Genomic DNA, 16,550 nt, shown 5'->3' on the forward strand with positions numbered 1-16,550 from the left:
GTGAACACAGAGGTGTCTGTATCTTTTTGAATTTAGTGTTTTCATTTTTGAGGCTAAATAGCCAGAAGTAGATTTGCTGGATCATATGGTAATTCTAAGTTTTTTGAGGAACCTTGATACTGTTTTCATAGTGGCTGTATCAATTTATATTCCTACCAACAATGCACAGAGGCTCCCTTTTCTCCACATTCTTACCTGCACTTGTTACTTTTTAGTAACAGCCATTCTAACAGGTGTGAGGTGATTTTTTATTTTGATTTGCCTTGTCCTGATTAGTGATGAATATCTTTTCAACTGCCTGTTGGCCATCTGTATGCCTTCTTGGTTAAAAAAAAAAGTCTCCATAGATCCTCTGCCCATTTTAAAATGATTTTTTTTTGCTACTGAGTTGTATGGCTTTATATATTTTGATATTAACACCTTATCAGATATATGATTTGCAAATATTTTCTCCCATTCAGTAGGCTGCCTTTTCATTTAGTTGATGGTTTCCTTTGGGGCACAGAAGCTTTTTAGTTTGATGTAATCCCACTTGTTTTTGATTGGTCAAATCCAGAATATTGTCAAGACTGATTTAGAGGCTCAGTGCCTATGTTTTCTTCTAGGAGATTTATGTTTCATGTCTTATGTCCAAGTCTTTAATCCATTTTGAATTAATCTTTGTGCAAGGTGTGAGACTGAAGGCAGGAGGAGAAGGGCGAGACACAGGATGAGACTGTTGGATGGCATCACTGATTCAGTGGACATGAGTCTGAGCAAGCTCCGGGAGTTGGTGATGGACAGAGAGGCCTGGCATTGCTGCAGTCCATGGGGTCGCAAAAAGTTGGACACGATTGAGCAACTGAACTGAACTGAAGGTGTGAGATGGTGGTCCAGTTTTCCCAAAACCATTTACTGAAGAGAGTCCTTTCCCCATTGTATATTCTTCGCTCATGTGTCATGCATGTATGTCTGACTATACATGCATGGGTTTATATCTACTCTGTTCCATTGATCTATGTATCTGAGGCAGTACCACACAGTTTTGATTACTATAGCTTTATAATGTAGTTTGAAAACAGGACATATAATGTCTCTGGCTTTGTTCTTTTTCAAGATTGATTTGGCTATTCATGATCTTTTGTAGTTCCATACAGAGTTTCAGATTATCAGTTCTATGAAAAAATGACATTGGAATTTTGATATGGATTGCACTGAATTTGTAGATTGCTTTGATAGTATGGATGTCATATATTATTTCTAACAGCTTTATTAAGGTGTAATTTACATATATTACATTCAGCTGTTTTAGGTGCACAACTATTTTTGAAGTTTATAAAACTGTGCAAAAGGGATCAAACCCAGGTCTCTCACATTGCAGGCAGATTCTTTACCATCTGGGAAGTCCTTCCCACTCCTGTGTAACCACTAATGTAGTATCTGTTTTAGATATTTTCTTCTGTCATTATAAATAGAATCACACATTATATGGTTTATGTGTCAGAATTCTTCTACTTAGCATGATGTTTCTGAGGTTCATCCATGTAGCAGCATAACATCAGTGTTCTATTTTATGAATTTTTTATTTACCATTTACCAGTTAATGATCATTTAGAGTGTTTCTACTTTTTCACTAGTATAAATAATGTTATAAGCATTCACCTACAGTTTCTGTGAACAGTTTTTACTTCTCTTAGGATGAAACATTGAATGGAATTTGCTGGATCGTATGGTAAACTGCTTAACTTTTTAAGAAACTGTCAAGACCATTTTCCATAGTGGCTGTGTCCTTTTACATTTCTACCAGCAGTGTATTAAGGCTCCAGTTTCTCCATATTCTCACCAACACTATCTTTGTCCTTATCATAGCCATGCTAGTGGCTATGAAGAGGTGTGTGCTTTTGGTTTTAATTTGCATTTCTCTAATGACTAGTGATGCTGAGCAGCTTTTCATATGCTAAGGCACTGGATACCTTCTTTGCTGAAATGTCTATTCAAAATTTTTGCCCACTTAAAAATGCAGTTGTCTTACTTTTGAGTTTTAAGAATATGTAATCTGGATATAAGTTGTTTATCAAATATGATTTGGAAATATTTACCCAGTCTGGTTTGTCAATTCACTTTTTTCCCCTATTGGGTTGGCCAAAAAGTTTGGGGTTTACCATAACATCTTACAAAAAAGCTGAACGAACTTTATGGCCAATGCAGTGTTATGTAAGTTGTTTCAGGTGTACATTGCTCAGGACCACTTTGTAGAATAGCAAGCTTCTTTAAAAGAATAAAGACTAGACTACCAAAAAGCCTTATCTTAAATTGTATTTACTGACCTCAGTCTTTACTGTGTTCTTTAGTATCTAGAGATCAACCATGAGGCTAAAATGGGACTTTTCTCAATTTTCTAGTCAACTGATAAGACAACTGGTATCATCCAGAAAAATTACAGCTTGTTATATTTTCTCAAATATTCAAGTTTCAGTTTATATCAACTTATTTTCATATAAATAAAAATACTATCTTATACCTAGGATGCAAGGACTTGGTTATCCTTGTTGGGATAATGGTTCTCTTATCTCTGCAAGTCACTCTGTCTGGTGATAACTAATAAGTAGCTCTAGCTATACAATTATTGTGGCTAGAATTCAAGAAATGGTGAATGGAAGCTCATCTATTCGGTCTTCATGGAATATACCTGGGAAGGAAAAATGACACTTGAATAAAACACCTAAAGTATTTTTACCAGTTTTGGGGAACACTGTGTTGTCTCCCCAGTATACACTCCACTGCCCCCCATTATGTAGCAATAATGGTTTGGGTAATTCATACTCGGCTCGAGCAGACCCTGATCTAGGTCAATAAGAAAATCTTTCTCTCCTATTCCTTGCTAGAATGACTGGGTTAGGCTCATAGCATTTCATAGCCATGTGGATTAGTTCAGAAGTGCCCTGAATTAGTGTGAAAAGTTGAAGCCTCTCACTAGGACAGTGTGATATGCTATAAAGCTGGGAACTACTGAATGATTCTGCCACCTCTAGTAGATTCTAAAATGGCCCCCAGTGACCTCTGCCTTCTGGTATTCATTCCCTTATACAATCCACTCACCTTCAACGTGGGCCGGACCTAGTGATTAGTTTCTAACTAGTCACAGGATGCAGAAAAAGTGATGGATGTTACTTCTGAGACTAGTTGCAAAAGGACTGTGGCTTTCATCCTGCATTTCCTCTGACTTGCTCACTCTCAGGGAAGCCACATGTCAAGCTGTGGGCCACTATGGAGTGGTCCATATGGCAAGGAACTGGGAGAGGTGTCTGGACAACAAAGAGTGAGAAACCGAGGCCCTAAATTCAGCCCGAGAAGAACTAAATCCTGCCAATAACCACATGAGTGAGCTTAGAAGGACCTCTTTCTCCACTTGAGCCTTCAGATGACCTTGCAGCCCTGCCAGAGAGCTTTAATACAACCTCATGAGAGACTCTGAGGCAGAGGCCCTAAGCTAAATTGTGCCAGATTCCTGACTCACAGAAACATTAAAAAAAAAAGTTTGTTGTTTTAAGCCACTTAATTTTATAATAATTTGTTAAGCAGCAAAAGATACTATCATAAGAAAAGTTAGTTTGAGCAGTTTTTTTCCTGTTATTTGTAACTGAAAGCACATTAACATATACTAGCTAGTAGTAATCTAATCTTGAAAAGGCTATAAGACATTGTACACAAATAATTTTGTGAACTTAAGGTTTACAAATATACAAACAAAAAACCCCCCACCTACCCATTCACAACCATCTTCATTTCTCATATGGAAAATTATGTAATAAGGCCTCATTCTTCAGTATCCCTTATAATATTGACAAAGTCTGGGCAAAGATTCACCTTTAATTATTACACAAATAAACAATGTAAAACAACAACAACAACAATGATCACAGGGCAACTATTAAGTCCACTTAAAACATCTACTGTTTAGGGAATTCTCGGTCAGTCCAGTGGTTAGGACTCAGCACTTTCACTGCCAGGGCCTGGATTGGATCCTTAAGAAACTTTAACACCATTTGTTTATCTACAAGCACTAAATATGCTAATTTACGAGGGCTCTTAATTGATACATAGTCATTAAAGCAGATCTGCAAGGACATCTGATTAGGCACACTTTGTTCTTAGTCTATCTCGAAAAGCAACCTTTCAACCAATGGACACAGGGTGTCATGAATTGAGGGGTATGATTAATTCAATATTCTGTACCTGAAGCTCAATAAAACAAAAAAAAACCCACAACTCAAAACTTACTATATTCTTAGAAAGGGGCTTGAAGTGGTGCTTCCACCAGCCAAGCTGAGTTCACTGCCTAAATACAAGTCTTTGCTTTAGAGGGTTCTCAGGGGAGCAGGGTTGCATGAAATGGTCACTAGGTGTAAGTCTGGAGTCAGTAACAGTGCTAAGTCCTTATGTTCTATTTTCTAGGAAGTTCAATGAAAGGATAATGGCATTCTTTCTTGTCTGCCAAAATACACCTCTCAAATATCCTTGTCATATATTTAAAGATTTGCTTCAAAGTGGTGGTTTTTTTCCCCAAAAATTCAAATATCAAAATGTAAAATGCTATCAATCAGTAGTGTGCTTCTGGGAGGAGACAAGATTCGAGATAGAAGGGATGGGGGAATTTTGCTTTTTAAAATTATACATGTAGTTCTGTATTGTTTAATTTTGACAAGGCTGTATTGCTTTTATAATTTAAAAAACAGTTGAAAACTTAAAAAAAAGGAAATGCTCCATAAGGGGATCTCATTCATGGTTTAGAATGAATTTCTTTTAATCAAAACATTAACTTAATACCTATCTGAGCACTTGAGAGTATGCGAAATAGAAAGTAAAGGGAAGAGATGGAAAGTTGTGGATAAGGGAGGGGACATTCGTATGGGCAGTTCTTAAAGAGACAAAAACGTGGGACAGTAGAAGAGGGCTATGTATCTGGGAGCAGGGTCAGGAATCAACAAAGCCAGACTTGTAAGCTCACCTGCTTATCTGTACATGAGATGACTAAGGTATTGGCTGGGCTGAAGAGGGAAGTAGGGTGAGGATATTCTCAAAGATCACTGCAGTATTTGGTTGAAGTAAACTGCTATTTCCTGGGCAGAAACTAATCAGATGGGACATGCAGGGTGGGATGGTCTAGATTTGAGTATGAAGCTCATAGTGGGGAGTTTCCTGGATTGTAAGAAACAGAACCAACTGTGGTATCCTATAAAGGAAAAATAACAAAAAAGATGGGACATGGAGTGACAAAAGTGAACAGGAAATGACTGGGGCAGCTGGGACGTAAGCTGCCTGAAGCTGGACAAGCTGAAGATGTATGGAGGTCTCTAGTTGGTTTTTAAAATTTCCAATATGAATACAGAATCCAAACGGGCAACAAATAAAAAAACAAACAAAAAACTAAAGTAAAAAAGTCAACTGACCATTCTGGTTAACAGCTGGTTCTAAATATGATGGTTAAACTTTCAAGGTCTTCATTTTTTAAATTCAGTTCTTCAAGCAGGGTGGTCATGAACTGTGTAAACATCACATTTTCCTGAGAAAGCTTCTGAATGCCAAGAGTTGAGGTCAGTCTGAAACACCAAAAATATTAAATGCATATCCATGAAATTGGAAGGACTAAGGGGCTCCAGTCTTTAACATGGCAGAAGGGATTTTTCTGAGAATAATGAAGTCTCTCTGATTTAGTAAAATCCACAGAGAGAGGATCTTCTACTAAAGCTGAAGAGAAATCTCATGAAAAAAACTGAAAGACCAAACCTACTGTTACATAAGGAAAGAAGCTTAAAAGTCTTAATCTAAAACATGTCAGTCATTATGTCAGCAAAAGCTACCAAAATTCTGCTCAGAAAAGAACATTAATGAAGTCTTTCCACATGAGAAAAGGAGGTTGCGTAGAGAAGCTTAGAGCTGAGAATTGCTTTAAAAAACATAATTTGTGTGCTCGCTTCGGCAGCACATATACTAAGATTGGAACGATACAGAGAAGATTAGCATGGCCCCTGCGCAAGGATGACACGCAAATTCGTGAAGCGTTCCATATTTTTTTAAAAGAAAAAAAAAAACCAAAACATAATTTGTATCAACTGTTTAGGTTATATCACTTGAAAAACAGACAATAAACAAAAAAGACTGCCTTTGGATGAAACCTTAACATTTTTATTTATTTAAACATTTTTATTTTTGTAATACTGAACAGATGAATTGCATCTTACAAGGTACTTAGTACAAAACTTCAGAAGGAAAACAAAGCTTTCTTTAACCATTTCCAGTAACTATCCCTAAATACCGATTACATATATAACAGTCAGAGAAGTAATTTTCATGAATGTGATTAGCAAACATGATTTTTTAAAAAATGAAGAATATCTAATCACAAAGACTATAAACCATTCCTTTTCATAAATTTTTTTCTCCAGAGAGCATGAGCATGCTTCACAGAGCCTTTTTCCAAGTACATTCTAGAAAGCTTTTTGAAAAAAAATTATTTTTCACCCAGTCTACACTTCTCACACAACGCTCTTACAGATGCTTACTTAACCTTGGCCATTGCCAGTGGGCACATCAAATATAAATAAAATAACTCTGATTTCAATCAATATAGCTCAAGAAATCAGAGCAGAGGAGTTCCACAGTAGTGAGTGTGGGAATGAGAAATGTTATTTTCTGAGTCAGATTTCTTCCTTGCTTAGTATTTCAAGCAGAAACAAAAGGAAAAAATTGTCAGAATTGTCCAAAGATGCCCTAGACTCTGAGTAGATTCTCTATATTCCTGAAGGTATTTTAGCAAGAACTGGAGATGGGGTGACTCTGTCCAGTTAAATCCAGAGGGCTACCCAAGAAAACCACTGATTTCCTTACCCATCTCTCCTCTATTTATTTATAGCTAGTGGATGGAGTACTAGGTTCTCATATTTCATGAGCCTTGTCTGCAGGTATTCCCCAAAGGCAGTTCATACTTAGAAATCCCTCTATCCAAGCATTCTAATGCCAAGTTCAAGCTGGGCACTTGGGTGAACTTATAGGCAGTTGTGGCCAGCTTTTCCTGTGGAGAAAGTAGAACCTAGAAGTCAACTCTTTTGGCTTTTCTCATACTTAGGTGATGCCAATATTTAAAATATCAAGGTGCTGCTTCTCCACAGTAAGACCAAAGGTGCTGGGGATGGGATAACATTGGCTAAAAACAAGAAGTCAGGGCAGTCAGATCAGAAGTCAGCTTCACAGAAACCTAGCTTTTGTGTGTTTCAAAAATGGTAATGACATATCCAAAACAATGTCTCTGATTTTCAAGACTATATGAAAACATATAGTTTGGTTCATATATGAAAACAAAGTTTCCTCAATTACTTCTCAAAGTGCCATTAATATGTTTTAAAACTTCCTCAAATTAGAAATAAAGGTTGACTACTAGATTTTTCAACCTGTGTGCCCATATGAAAGCAGAAAACAATAAGTGTTATAGAGAAAGAGTTTGTAAGAGAACTGTTCTATCAATCACCCTAGTTAGAAAATATTTTGGGAACAGTAACACTTCTCTAACAAACTTATAAGGTTAACATTATTATATAAATAATTATAAGATATGTCCGTGCATGCATGCTAAGTTGCTTCAGTCATGTCCAACTCATTCCGACCCCATGGACTGCAGCCCATCAGGCTCCTCCGTTCATGGGATTCTCCAGGCAAGAATACTACAGTGGGTTGCCATTCCCTTCTCTGATATATTCAAATTTACCTAAAAGTTTTGTTCATAAAGAAAAACCAGGGTTATTGAGAAACTTTTCCAACAATGCAATCTTGCTCCTGAGCCCATGCCACATACAGCTAAGCAACCAGTCATTCTTTTCTTAAATGTGTGGATCTGTTTTGAGACTCCTCAAAAACATGGCTCTGAGCAGCAATCTGTTATGTTTTCTCACAAGATGAGTATCAAAGCCCTAGGGTGTATCTATAAAATGGGGCTAATAGTACTTAACTTCCTTAAAAGTTATTATTGCAAAAGGATACTATAAATAGGTTGTTAAAAAATCAATTATGATAATGATAATAACATTTATCATGTGCTACCTAGGAGATTTAGTGTGTACTTGTTCTAAGTATGAATTATCTCTTTTAAACTGCACAATGACGCTGAAGAATATATACTGTTCCCACTTTATGAGTAAGGAAATAAAGGCACAAAAAAATGTAAGCACCTTCCCCAAAGTCACAAAGGTAGAAAGTGTCATGTCACGGCTTTGAAACCCAGGCACTGTATCTCAAAATGCCCATACTCCTGGCTAATACGCAAGCTTTCATTCTTTGTAGGCTACAGAATACTATATAAATTTAATCTTCACTTATGCCCTTCACTACTGTGCCCTCAGTGAACATGCAGAAGAAACAGAATGTTTTAACTGCTTTAGAGAACTAGAAGGACAATAAAGTAGCTAGCAGCAGAAGGAAATGCTAATGGAGAAATCAAACAAGGTCTGGTGTCTGTTAGGAGACAGTAATAGCAGTTTTGGGGTCTGGGGATTTCTGCAGCAAGTCATCAAACAGATAGCAATCCTTAGGCATCTAGAGCCAGGATTTCCTGACTTCTCTTAACACTTGAGCCTTAAGTGTTGTTGCATAATTTTACTCCTGGAAAGTGAGCCAATGAGATTTCCTTTATTTATTCCCTTGTCCTTTTAATCTTTATCTGAAAAGATTTCTTCCCTACCCCCAAGTCCCTAACACAGAATGTAGTAAGAAATATATATTACCTTTCTAAAATTTTTGACTTAAATCCTTTTTGGAATAAGCTGAAGTATAAAGAAATAAATACTCTAATAGTGCCTATGTACCTCTAAACATTAGTAACCCAGTGGATTACTTTTGGGGAGTCATGTAAAAATTGTTTTTCTTTCCATAAAAACCAGGCTCACAAATACAAAAAAAAAAAACAACAACGAATGGTTTTGACACGCTATAAAGTCATAATAATATGTCAGGGAAGATGCTAAACCCTGAAGACTAGTAATTTTATTAATAATTCATTCAAAAGAATTATGATTTGCTTCTATCTCCAAAGTTATTTACATTTAAAGTTGAATAAGAGCTATATATAACCTTTGTTTTCCAGATTCCTTGACTTGTCTACTTTAGTATGTTTTATTACTTAATAGCAAGCAACTGGCACTCCTCCAGACTGACTGCTCACTGGATATCTGCTGGATTTCCATGTCCATGTCATCGCTGCAGTGAGAGGCCTCTGTGCCTGTTTGCAGAGATGAATCTGAGACAAGATCATAACCTTTTATCAGACTTTATGGTTTTGGTCAATGATAAGAGTTGGCTGTTGCCATTGACAATGATGCTTTTGCCACTGACAAAGCAAGGATTATTTTTAGGGTACACATCACCTTAATGATAGGTACTATTGGCTGAATGGGTGGGTGGACCTGTCTGATGTAGAGGAGCACTGCATTGAGCTTGGAGACAGGGTTCTGTGCAGAATCTGCTTTTGTTAGCAGTGACCATGGAAGGCGGCTTTGGAAAGCACAGAGCACTAAGCAACACAGTCTATGTATGCTTAGAACCAGGTCCAAGGACAAATGAACAAAGACTTATTACTGGAACTATTCTTTACATGGTCTCTTCATTGCCACATCTGACAGCCTCTCCTTAGTTCTTTTTCCAGTTGACTGCAGTATTTGATGTCCTCATTCACTTCCTCCTTTTCTAGAATTCTCCTTCTTTGACTTTTCAGGCACTCTTATCTCAGTTCTCCTCCTACTCCTGAACTTTTATGACCTCTCTTGCTGGCATTTTTTTTTTAACCAGCCCATTAATAATGACAGGTCTTACCTAAGGTTTCACATTGACCCTCTTCTGCATTAAATCCTATCTCGTGGCTCTGATTACCAGTGATTCAAATCTCTTATCTTCTCTCTTGGGATTTTTTTACACTTTGGATGTCTAAAAGGTACCTCAAATACATTCTGTTCAAACCTGAAATTCTGACTTCTCATTTTCATCAAAACCTTCTGGTATTAGAAATCTCAGTCATCTTTTAACTCTTAACCCTTAATGTTCTTTGTTCAATCAATTACCAAGGCCTCCCGATTCTCCTCTGATGTGCTTCTTGAATCCATTTCACTTCCCCCATTCTCACTGTCTAATTCAGATGAATCATCTCCTCCTGGGACTCCCACCGCAGCCTCCTAAGTGGTCTCCCACTCCATTCGTCTCCACACTGCCGCCACAATCCTCTTTCATGGATCTGATTAAGTCACTCTCTTTGGTAAGTACTCATAGGAGAAACCAAATTTCTTTGGACCTTTTATTTTTCATTTCTATCACATGGATATTCTTATAAATATTTCAAATAATATGAAAATATATAGTTAGTTGTATATTTTTTTCTCATCAAGCAGAAAGGTGGAAAACTTGGATATTTATTCATCCATCTTTGTATTCCCCACAGGCTTGTTCCCTTAATAGTAATACATAATTTGGTGGATGATGACAGAACTGAAACTGCTGCTATGCCATACTAGCACTTGTCAGGGTACTACAAGATGCATGGGTATGTGTGCGTGCTTAGTTGTGAGTGACTCTTTGTGACCCTGTGCACTATAGGCTGCCAAGCTCTTTGTCCATGGGGCTCTCCAGGCAAGAACACTGGAGTGGATTGCCATTCCCTTCTCCAGGGGATCTTCCGGATCTAACCAGGGTCTCCTGCAACTCCTGCTTTGGCAGGTGGGTTCTTTTACCAGTGAGCCACGCGGTCCTGGACAAACGATGGTCTGTGGGCCAAATCTGGCCTGCTGCTTGTTACTTTTGTAAATAAAACTGAAAAACAGTCATGCCCATTTATTTATGTATTCTGTAGCTGCTTTTGTGTTCCAACAGCAGAGCTGAGTAGCTGGGACTGTAGGGCCAGCAAAGATGAAGATATAATCTGACCCGTCACAGAAAGTTTGCACACTCTTAGACTAGAAGATTAATATGCACCAATTTTAATTTAAAGTGAATAACTCAGTCACTAATACAGTGCTTTATATGCTATAAGTCTGATGATGGGAGCAACTAACACAAGATGAGAAATCCAAAGCAATCATTTGGCTGTAGGATATTTAAGATCTGGTCTGTGAAAGATCTTCTGCACCCTGGACCAGTGAAGTATGGAAGATGCTTAACAAAACCAAAAATATCTCATAAAAATCTACCAGCTGGAGAGAGAACTTTCCCTGATTTACTTCACTCGAGCCAAGCTGAGCAAAATTGCCTCAATTACGCCAAGGTTTGGTTTGTCCTCACTTAAGAGCTGGCTGTGTTCTTTCTAGGGGGTGCTCTTTCCTCAAATATCTACACAGTGGACTCCTTCATGTAATGCAGTTTTGTTTAAATGTCACCTTTTCTATATGAAACCCATCGTCTCTTTTACCTTCTCTACCTACTTACTTTGTCTTCACAGTCCTTACTATTTTCTAGTTCTGTTGTTTACTTGTTTACTGTCTCTCTCTCATCCAAAAGAAGGTGAATGTCACGAGGGTAGTGACTTGTGTATTTACTGCATTCACTTTGTGTCTGGCACACTGTAGGTGATCACTGATTACTTGTTTAACGAGAAGAAATGGCTTAAGAGGTCACGAATTTGTTGTGTTTACTGAAATATTTTTTTTTCTTCAAAGTATTTTTCTCCTTTCAGTTTTAGAAGAAGGAAGGGAGGAAACATTTTCTTGATGCCTCCTCCTGCCTCCACATAGTATCATCTTCTTGCTAGAATATTTCAGAAAATCTATCAGTGAGGTGAGATGAGCTTCAAATTCATTAGGTAGGCCAAGCATTAAATCAAGATCTACCACTTGTTTCTCCATTTCTCCTCCTCACTTCCATTTGTCCTGAAACTCAGTGTTGGCCAAGGGTGAGTAGGACTGAGAGCCACTGAGCAGGCTTGGTCTGTAGCTTTAATTCGCTCCAGTCCTGCAGAGGAAACTGTGGAGCAAGGGGCTGTTCCTCAAGTGGTTGCCTGGTGCCTTCCTCTGGAGCAAAAGTACTTTAGCTTCACAGGTTAAATATGAAAATGACACTTGGCCAAAAGGAAGAGCACTTTAGAATTTCTACAGTCCAACTAATATAGGTCATTATTTCTGTGTATTTCTGGTTGGTTACTACTGTTCTTGAATGGGGTGTGTTCTTACTCTTTTTAGGTCAGTCAAAGTAACGGAGTGTAGCTGCAAAGCTGTACTCCCTCTCAGTCTCCTCCCATTAAGGTAAAAGATCTAAGAAAACAGACTCAAGATCATTTCTTAAGGTAGTGATTTGGACCCTTTACACAAGATAGTTAATAAACTACCTCCATGACCTTGAAGGAGGGAGATTCTTTTCCTCTATGTGTGTAGCATGTTGCAATGGTTAATAGGCTTTAAATCCTGGACATTGTTTCTTATATATAATGTAAATGGCCCTTGAAGAATATGGAGGTGGTAGGGTGTGTGTGTGTGCGAGGGAGAGGCAGCACTTAAAGAGTTATTCCTTCATATTCTTGAAAATGGTTCTCAATTAATTCCAAGTCTCTTTATTATTTCCTAATAGACGCCATCTAACTGCTCCTTATTCAGACTGGTGTTCTTCCCTATATCCATAATTCTAGCTTCTCATTTTCCTAAAATTCAGTGCCCCAGAATATACTGTTCAAATTCATTACTTCACAACAAAAAAACATCTTCAGAGAAAGATATCATGATGTAAAATCTTTCACATCTAAGTTATCTTTGAAGTAAAACCTCAGAATCTTATCAATCCTCTCCCTTTTTTGTTAAATTGAGTCCCCAGGTTCCTTTCAGTACTTTAAATGCATATACAGATGTATATGCTAATCACCTGTTTAACCTTTTAATTAAAGAACTCCCACCCTATTATATATTTAAAGGGACTCAAACCTCTGTTCCAGTCCAACAACTTCTAATAGTGAATATCAAAGGAAACAATAACTGGGCCCAAATAACTACTCTACTTAAATAAAATAGTAATATAAGCATAGTTGGTATTTAACAGTGTGCTTTATGTAGGAAATGCCTTTAATCAATAGAAAATGTGACTGGCAGTGAGTAAAAACAAAAGATTTTTATGTTTCCATTTATTTCCTTTGTGTATTTTTAAAGATGAATAAAAACCTCTAAAGGTGACACAAAAAGGATAGTTTACCACAAATAGTCTTTATGTTGGAGAATATAATTTAACAAAAACGATGTAATCTGCAAATGTATAAATCACAAACAAGCCTCATGAGAACTCCACTGATTCAAATCTCTATCCTGAAAAGAAAGGCAGCCTTCTATAACTAGTTCTTTACCATATGGTCAACGGCATGACAACAGAAAAAAAACCGAAGTGTCAAACTGCATCTTATTGATAAGACCTTTATTTAGCTGACTGCTCCACATATGCTATGCATCAAAAGGAGCGTCTGAAGTCAGGCTAGGACAGGTACCCTCTATTTGTTATTACTGAGCTATCAAACAACATCTGGTTAACAGGAATTATTGTACACAGAATTGGGAAGAGTTTCAAAGTTTGACAGCTGAAACAAGAGATTCTTAATTAAAAGTGGCCTTTTTATAAATCCTTATATCCACGGATTTAGAGCTATACAAACTCTTGATTAAGCCTCAGAAGAAAGTTATCTATGACTGTGAGTCACTGGTTTGTTTCGTATCAACAGAAAAAGCTATATGAAGAATTAAAGTTGTAGTTTACTGAACAAGTGGAGGTAAACAACTGATGGGACTCAAGGTTATCCATCTCCTGTAGTGCATTAAAAACCAGTAATTAACTTGGAATTTTAAATGGCTTTCCCAATGTGGCTGTATTGCTTTGCTTATTGCACATTTCCACTGGGGAGCATACAATGCAGCTCTTGCAACACCAGAAATCGCAGCCTGGTCTGATTGATCCTTTCCTGAATAATCTGGGTGATATGTGTGAAGATCACATCAGGCACTTATCTTCAGTGAAACAGCACAGACATCCCTTAACCTGACCATCAACACTAAGAAGCAGTAACTAACTCTTAAGAGTTTCCTAAACTTGCAGAATCAAGCTGGTAGGCTGCTGTAAAATGACACTGAACAACACTCTTCATATTCAGTATAATCTTAAGTGAAAAAAATGCTGTGAGAATGTCTATGTGAATAAATGTCACCAGAAAGTGTGCTTCTCTATGGTTTGGGGTTGGAGGAAGGGACAGGAAGTGAAAAGCCACACTTTTCTGTATTATCAGATTTGAGAAATTACTAGGTTCATAAAGAGTTCTGTTGCAGTAGGGAAACCTGTTATGCTGATTACCACACATAAAGGTGATGAATATGCAGGGACTGCCAAAAGATAATGCTGGGCTTAAAAGAAATTTTTTGACACCCTCTCATCCTTCAGAAGTTAGGGCTGGGAAGGAGAAGGTAAGAGGAATACTTCTGTTAAAAGGAAGTACCTTCAATATTTACACGCACAAGCACTATGCCTGTTACTTTACCAATGAAAACAGAATAGACACTACAGTTCCTGACATTTCAGGGGCTTAGAATCAAACAAAGCCAAACGTCTTTTGGGACAGATGAGGCATCTTTATTAATACTGGCCTGAGTAAGTGAGAAATCTGAAACATGAGGTCTAACTGCACAGTCTTCTTTGGAGAGGCTATTCCACTTAGTTTCTTCAAATGTGACCTATCCAGCTAGCTTCCTTTTGACAAGTGAGGTGGGCAGGGTAAGGGATTCATCCAGGGTCACACTGGTTAAGAACAGTGCTGAAAGTGGACGCCTTTTGTCACAGAGGTATCTTGCTTATCTACCAAGTCTGGATACTCCTTCCTGCACTGCAGCAACCGTTGTCGCTTTACCCTTACTATGTCTTCTTTAAGAAAATGAGTTGGGATTCTCCCTCCTTCTCTACATGAACAAGTGCTAAATGATAAAAGGATGACCTCTGTGAAAACACACACTCAAAACTGAAACAAAGCAGAGCTGTGACCAGTAAGGAACCCAATGGGTCAAAATGTCATCTATTTTCAGAAATTTGAGGCCTCACACAAACCCAAGGCATTTTACAAAACATCCCTCTCAGATATTAAAGAAAATTTTTTTAGTATAAACTTTCAAAAAGGATATCATCTGTATGTTCAGGGCTCATATTTAACATAACTCTTTTTCTACCCTGAGTGTTTCTTACTGGGGAGAAGGTACATGATTATTCAACTATATATGTCAGTGATTTCTCTAAAAACATTTATCTAATCTGTGACTCCTAGCCTCCTCCTTGAAGTAACACAGTGGCCCCAGGGGCACAGGGAAAGAACAAAAAAAGTCAGCCTTTGGAAGAGCTTTTCTTTTTCCATAAAATAACATGTAGTGGGCCATGTGCAGAGGTATTAACTCCTTCATGGCACTTCCCTAAGTTGCTCTGGACGTTGTTTTTAAGTAGCTGCTCTGTATGTTGTTTTTAAGTAAACCATGTTTACTGTTTACTTAAAAACAACATCCAGAGCTTCCCTGATGGCTCAGAGGGTAAAGCATCTATCCGCCTGCAATACCGGAGACCTGGGTTGAAGCCCTGGGTGGGGAAGATCCCCGGGAGAAGAAAATGGCAACCCACTCCAGTATTCTTGCCTGGAAAACCCCATGGATGGAGAAGCCTGGTGGGCTACAGTCCATGGAGTTGCGAAGAGTCAGACACAATTAAGCGACTTCACTTTCTTTCACTTTCAGACATGGTTTTACTCTTGTTTGACAAGGAAACAAATGACAAGAGGCCAGAGCTCAGTTTAAAATTCAGATACTTTAAAATGGGTGGCTTTGTAAATTAGAGCAAGTGAATTAGTTTGCCTTGAAGAATGCCAATTTCTTCCCAGCCATTCCTTTTGTGGCAGGATCTCAGCCAGAGTCAAACATAAGCAGCTACAGTGATTTCCAAGTTTGTAAAAAGAAACTTTTCTTTATGAAACTAACTTGTTGATTTTCCACCTTTCTGTGAAGTTACACCAAGTGTTAACTCCAAAGTGAGGCTCAAGTGACTTTCTTAAGGTCATGTAGTTATTAAGAGATGAGCAAATAAGCCCCAGAAGTACCCACAGGTCTACACTTCTAACCACCATAGCACACAAGCTCACATGTCTGATTCATTTTAAGAACTGAGTAGACTTTATGATTTCAAAGGCCCACTTGTCAATGCTCTTCAAATAATTTTTGAAATCTGCCATTACAAAGTAAAACATGCTAATGAAAACAATTCTATTTTTTCTAATTAATTCATCCTTTCTGTAATAGCCAAAAAGCATCTTCCAACATCATTAACTACTGCAGACTTTAGAAGAAACCTAGGAAATGCCTCTAAGCAACCAAATCCTGGCAGATACAGCTAAATTAACTGATTTAGCGTATCTTTATCTAGCACACTAATAACTGCACTAGAATCAATGACAGTGGTTGTCAATTTTGTCTGCACATATTACAACCACTTGGGGAACTTAAAAATATATGTCCAGGCTCCATCTTAGACCATTCAGTTAAAATCTTTGAATC

The 16,550-nt window shown here is 37.7% G+C and overlaps 1 protein-coding gene and 1 non-coding gene across 13 annotated transcripts in view; one reads left to right on the forward strand and one right to left on the reverse strand.

The window, feature by feature from the left end:
- RPAP2 (RNA polymerase II associated protein 2) overlaps positions 1-16,550 on the reverse strand; it is a 108,391-nt gene that overhangs the window by 21,907 nt on the left and 69,934 nt on the right. For 3 of the 12 annotated variants that reach the window (XM_043878889.1, XM_043878890.1, XM_043878888.1), the window contains exon 12: positions 5,430-5,579. The exons of 3 other annotated variants lie outside the window; for them this stretch is intronic. In XM_043878889.1, the coding sequence (XP_043734824.1) occupies positions 5,438-5,579 (142 nt within the window). In that variant the 3' untranslated portion in view covers positions 5,430-5,437. Of the gene's footprint in view, positions 1-810; positions 2,669-3,831; positions 5,213-5,429; positions 5,580-6,139; positions 7,742-8,831; positions 9,266-16,550 lie in introns of those variants that run through there. 6 more of the 12 variants (XR_006336052.1, XM_043878892.1, XM_043878885.1 and 3 more) reach the window with 5 other exon arrangements.
- Positions 5,947-6,053, forward strand: LOC122678443. Its single transcript, XR_006336116.1, has one exon. It is a non-coding gene; the product is annotated as a U6 spliceosomal RNA (small nuclear RNA).

Source organism: Cervus elaphus, chromosome 20 (genome assembly GCF_910594005.1).
Source record: "Cervus elaphus chromosome 20, mCerEla1.1, whole genome shotgun sequence".
In the NCBI taxonomy this organism is placed as follows: domain Eukaryota; kingdom Metazoa; phylum Chordata; class Mammalia; order Artiodactyla; family Cervidae; genus Cervus; species Cervus elaphus.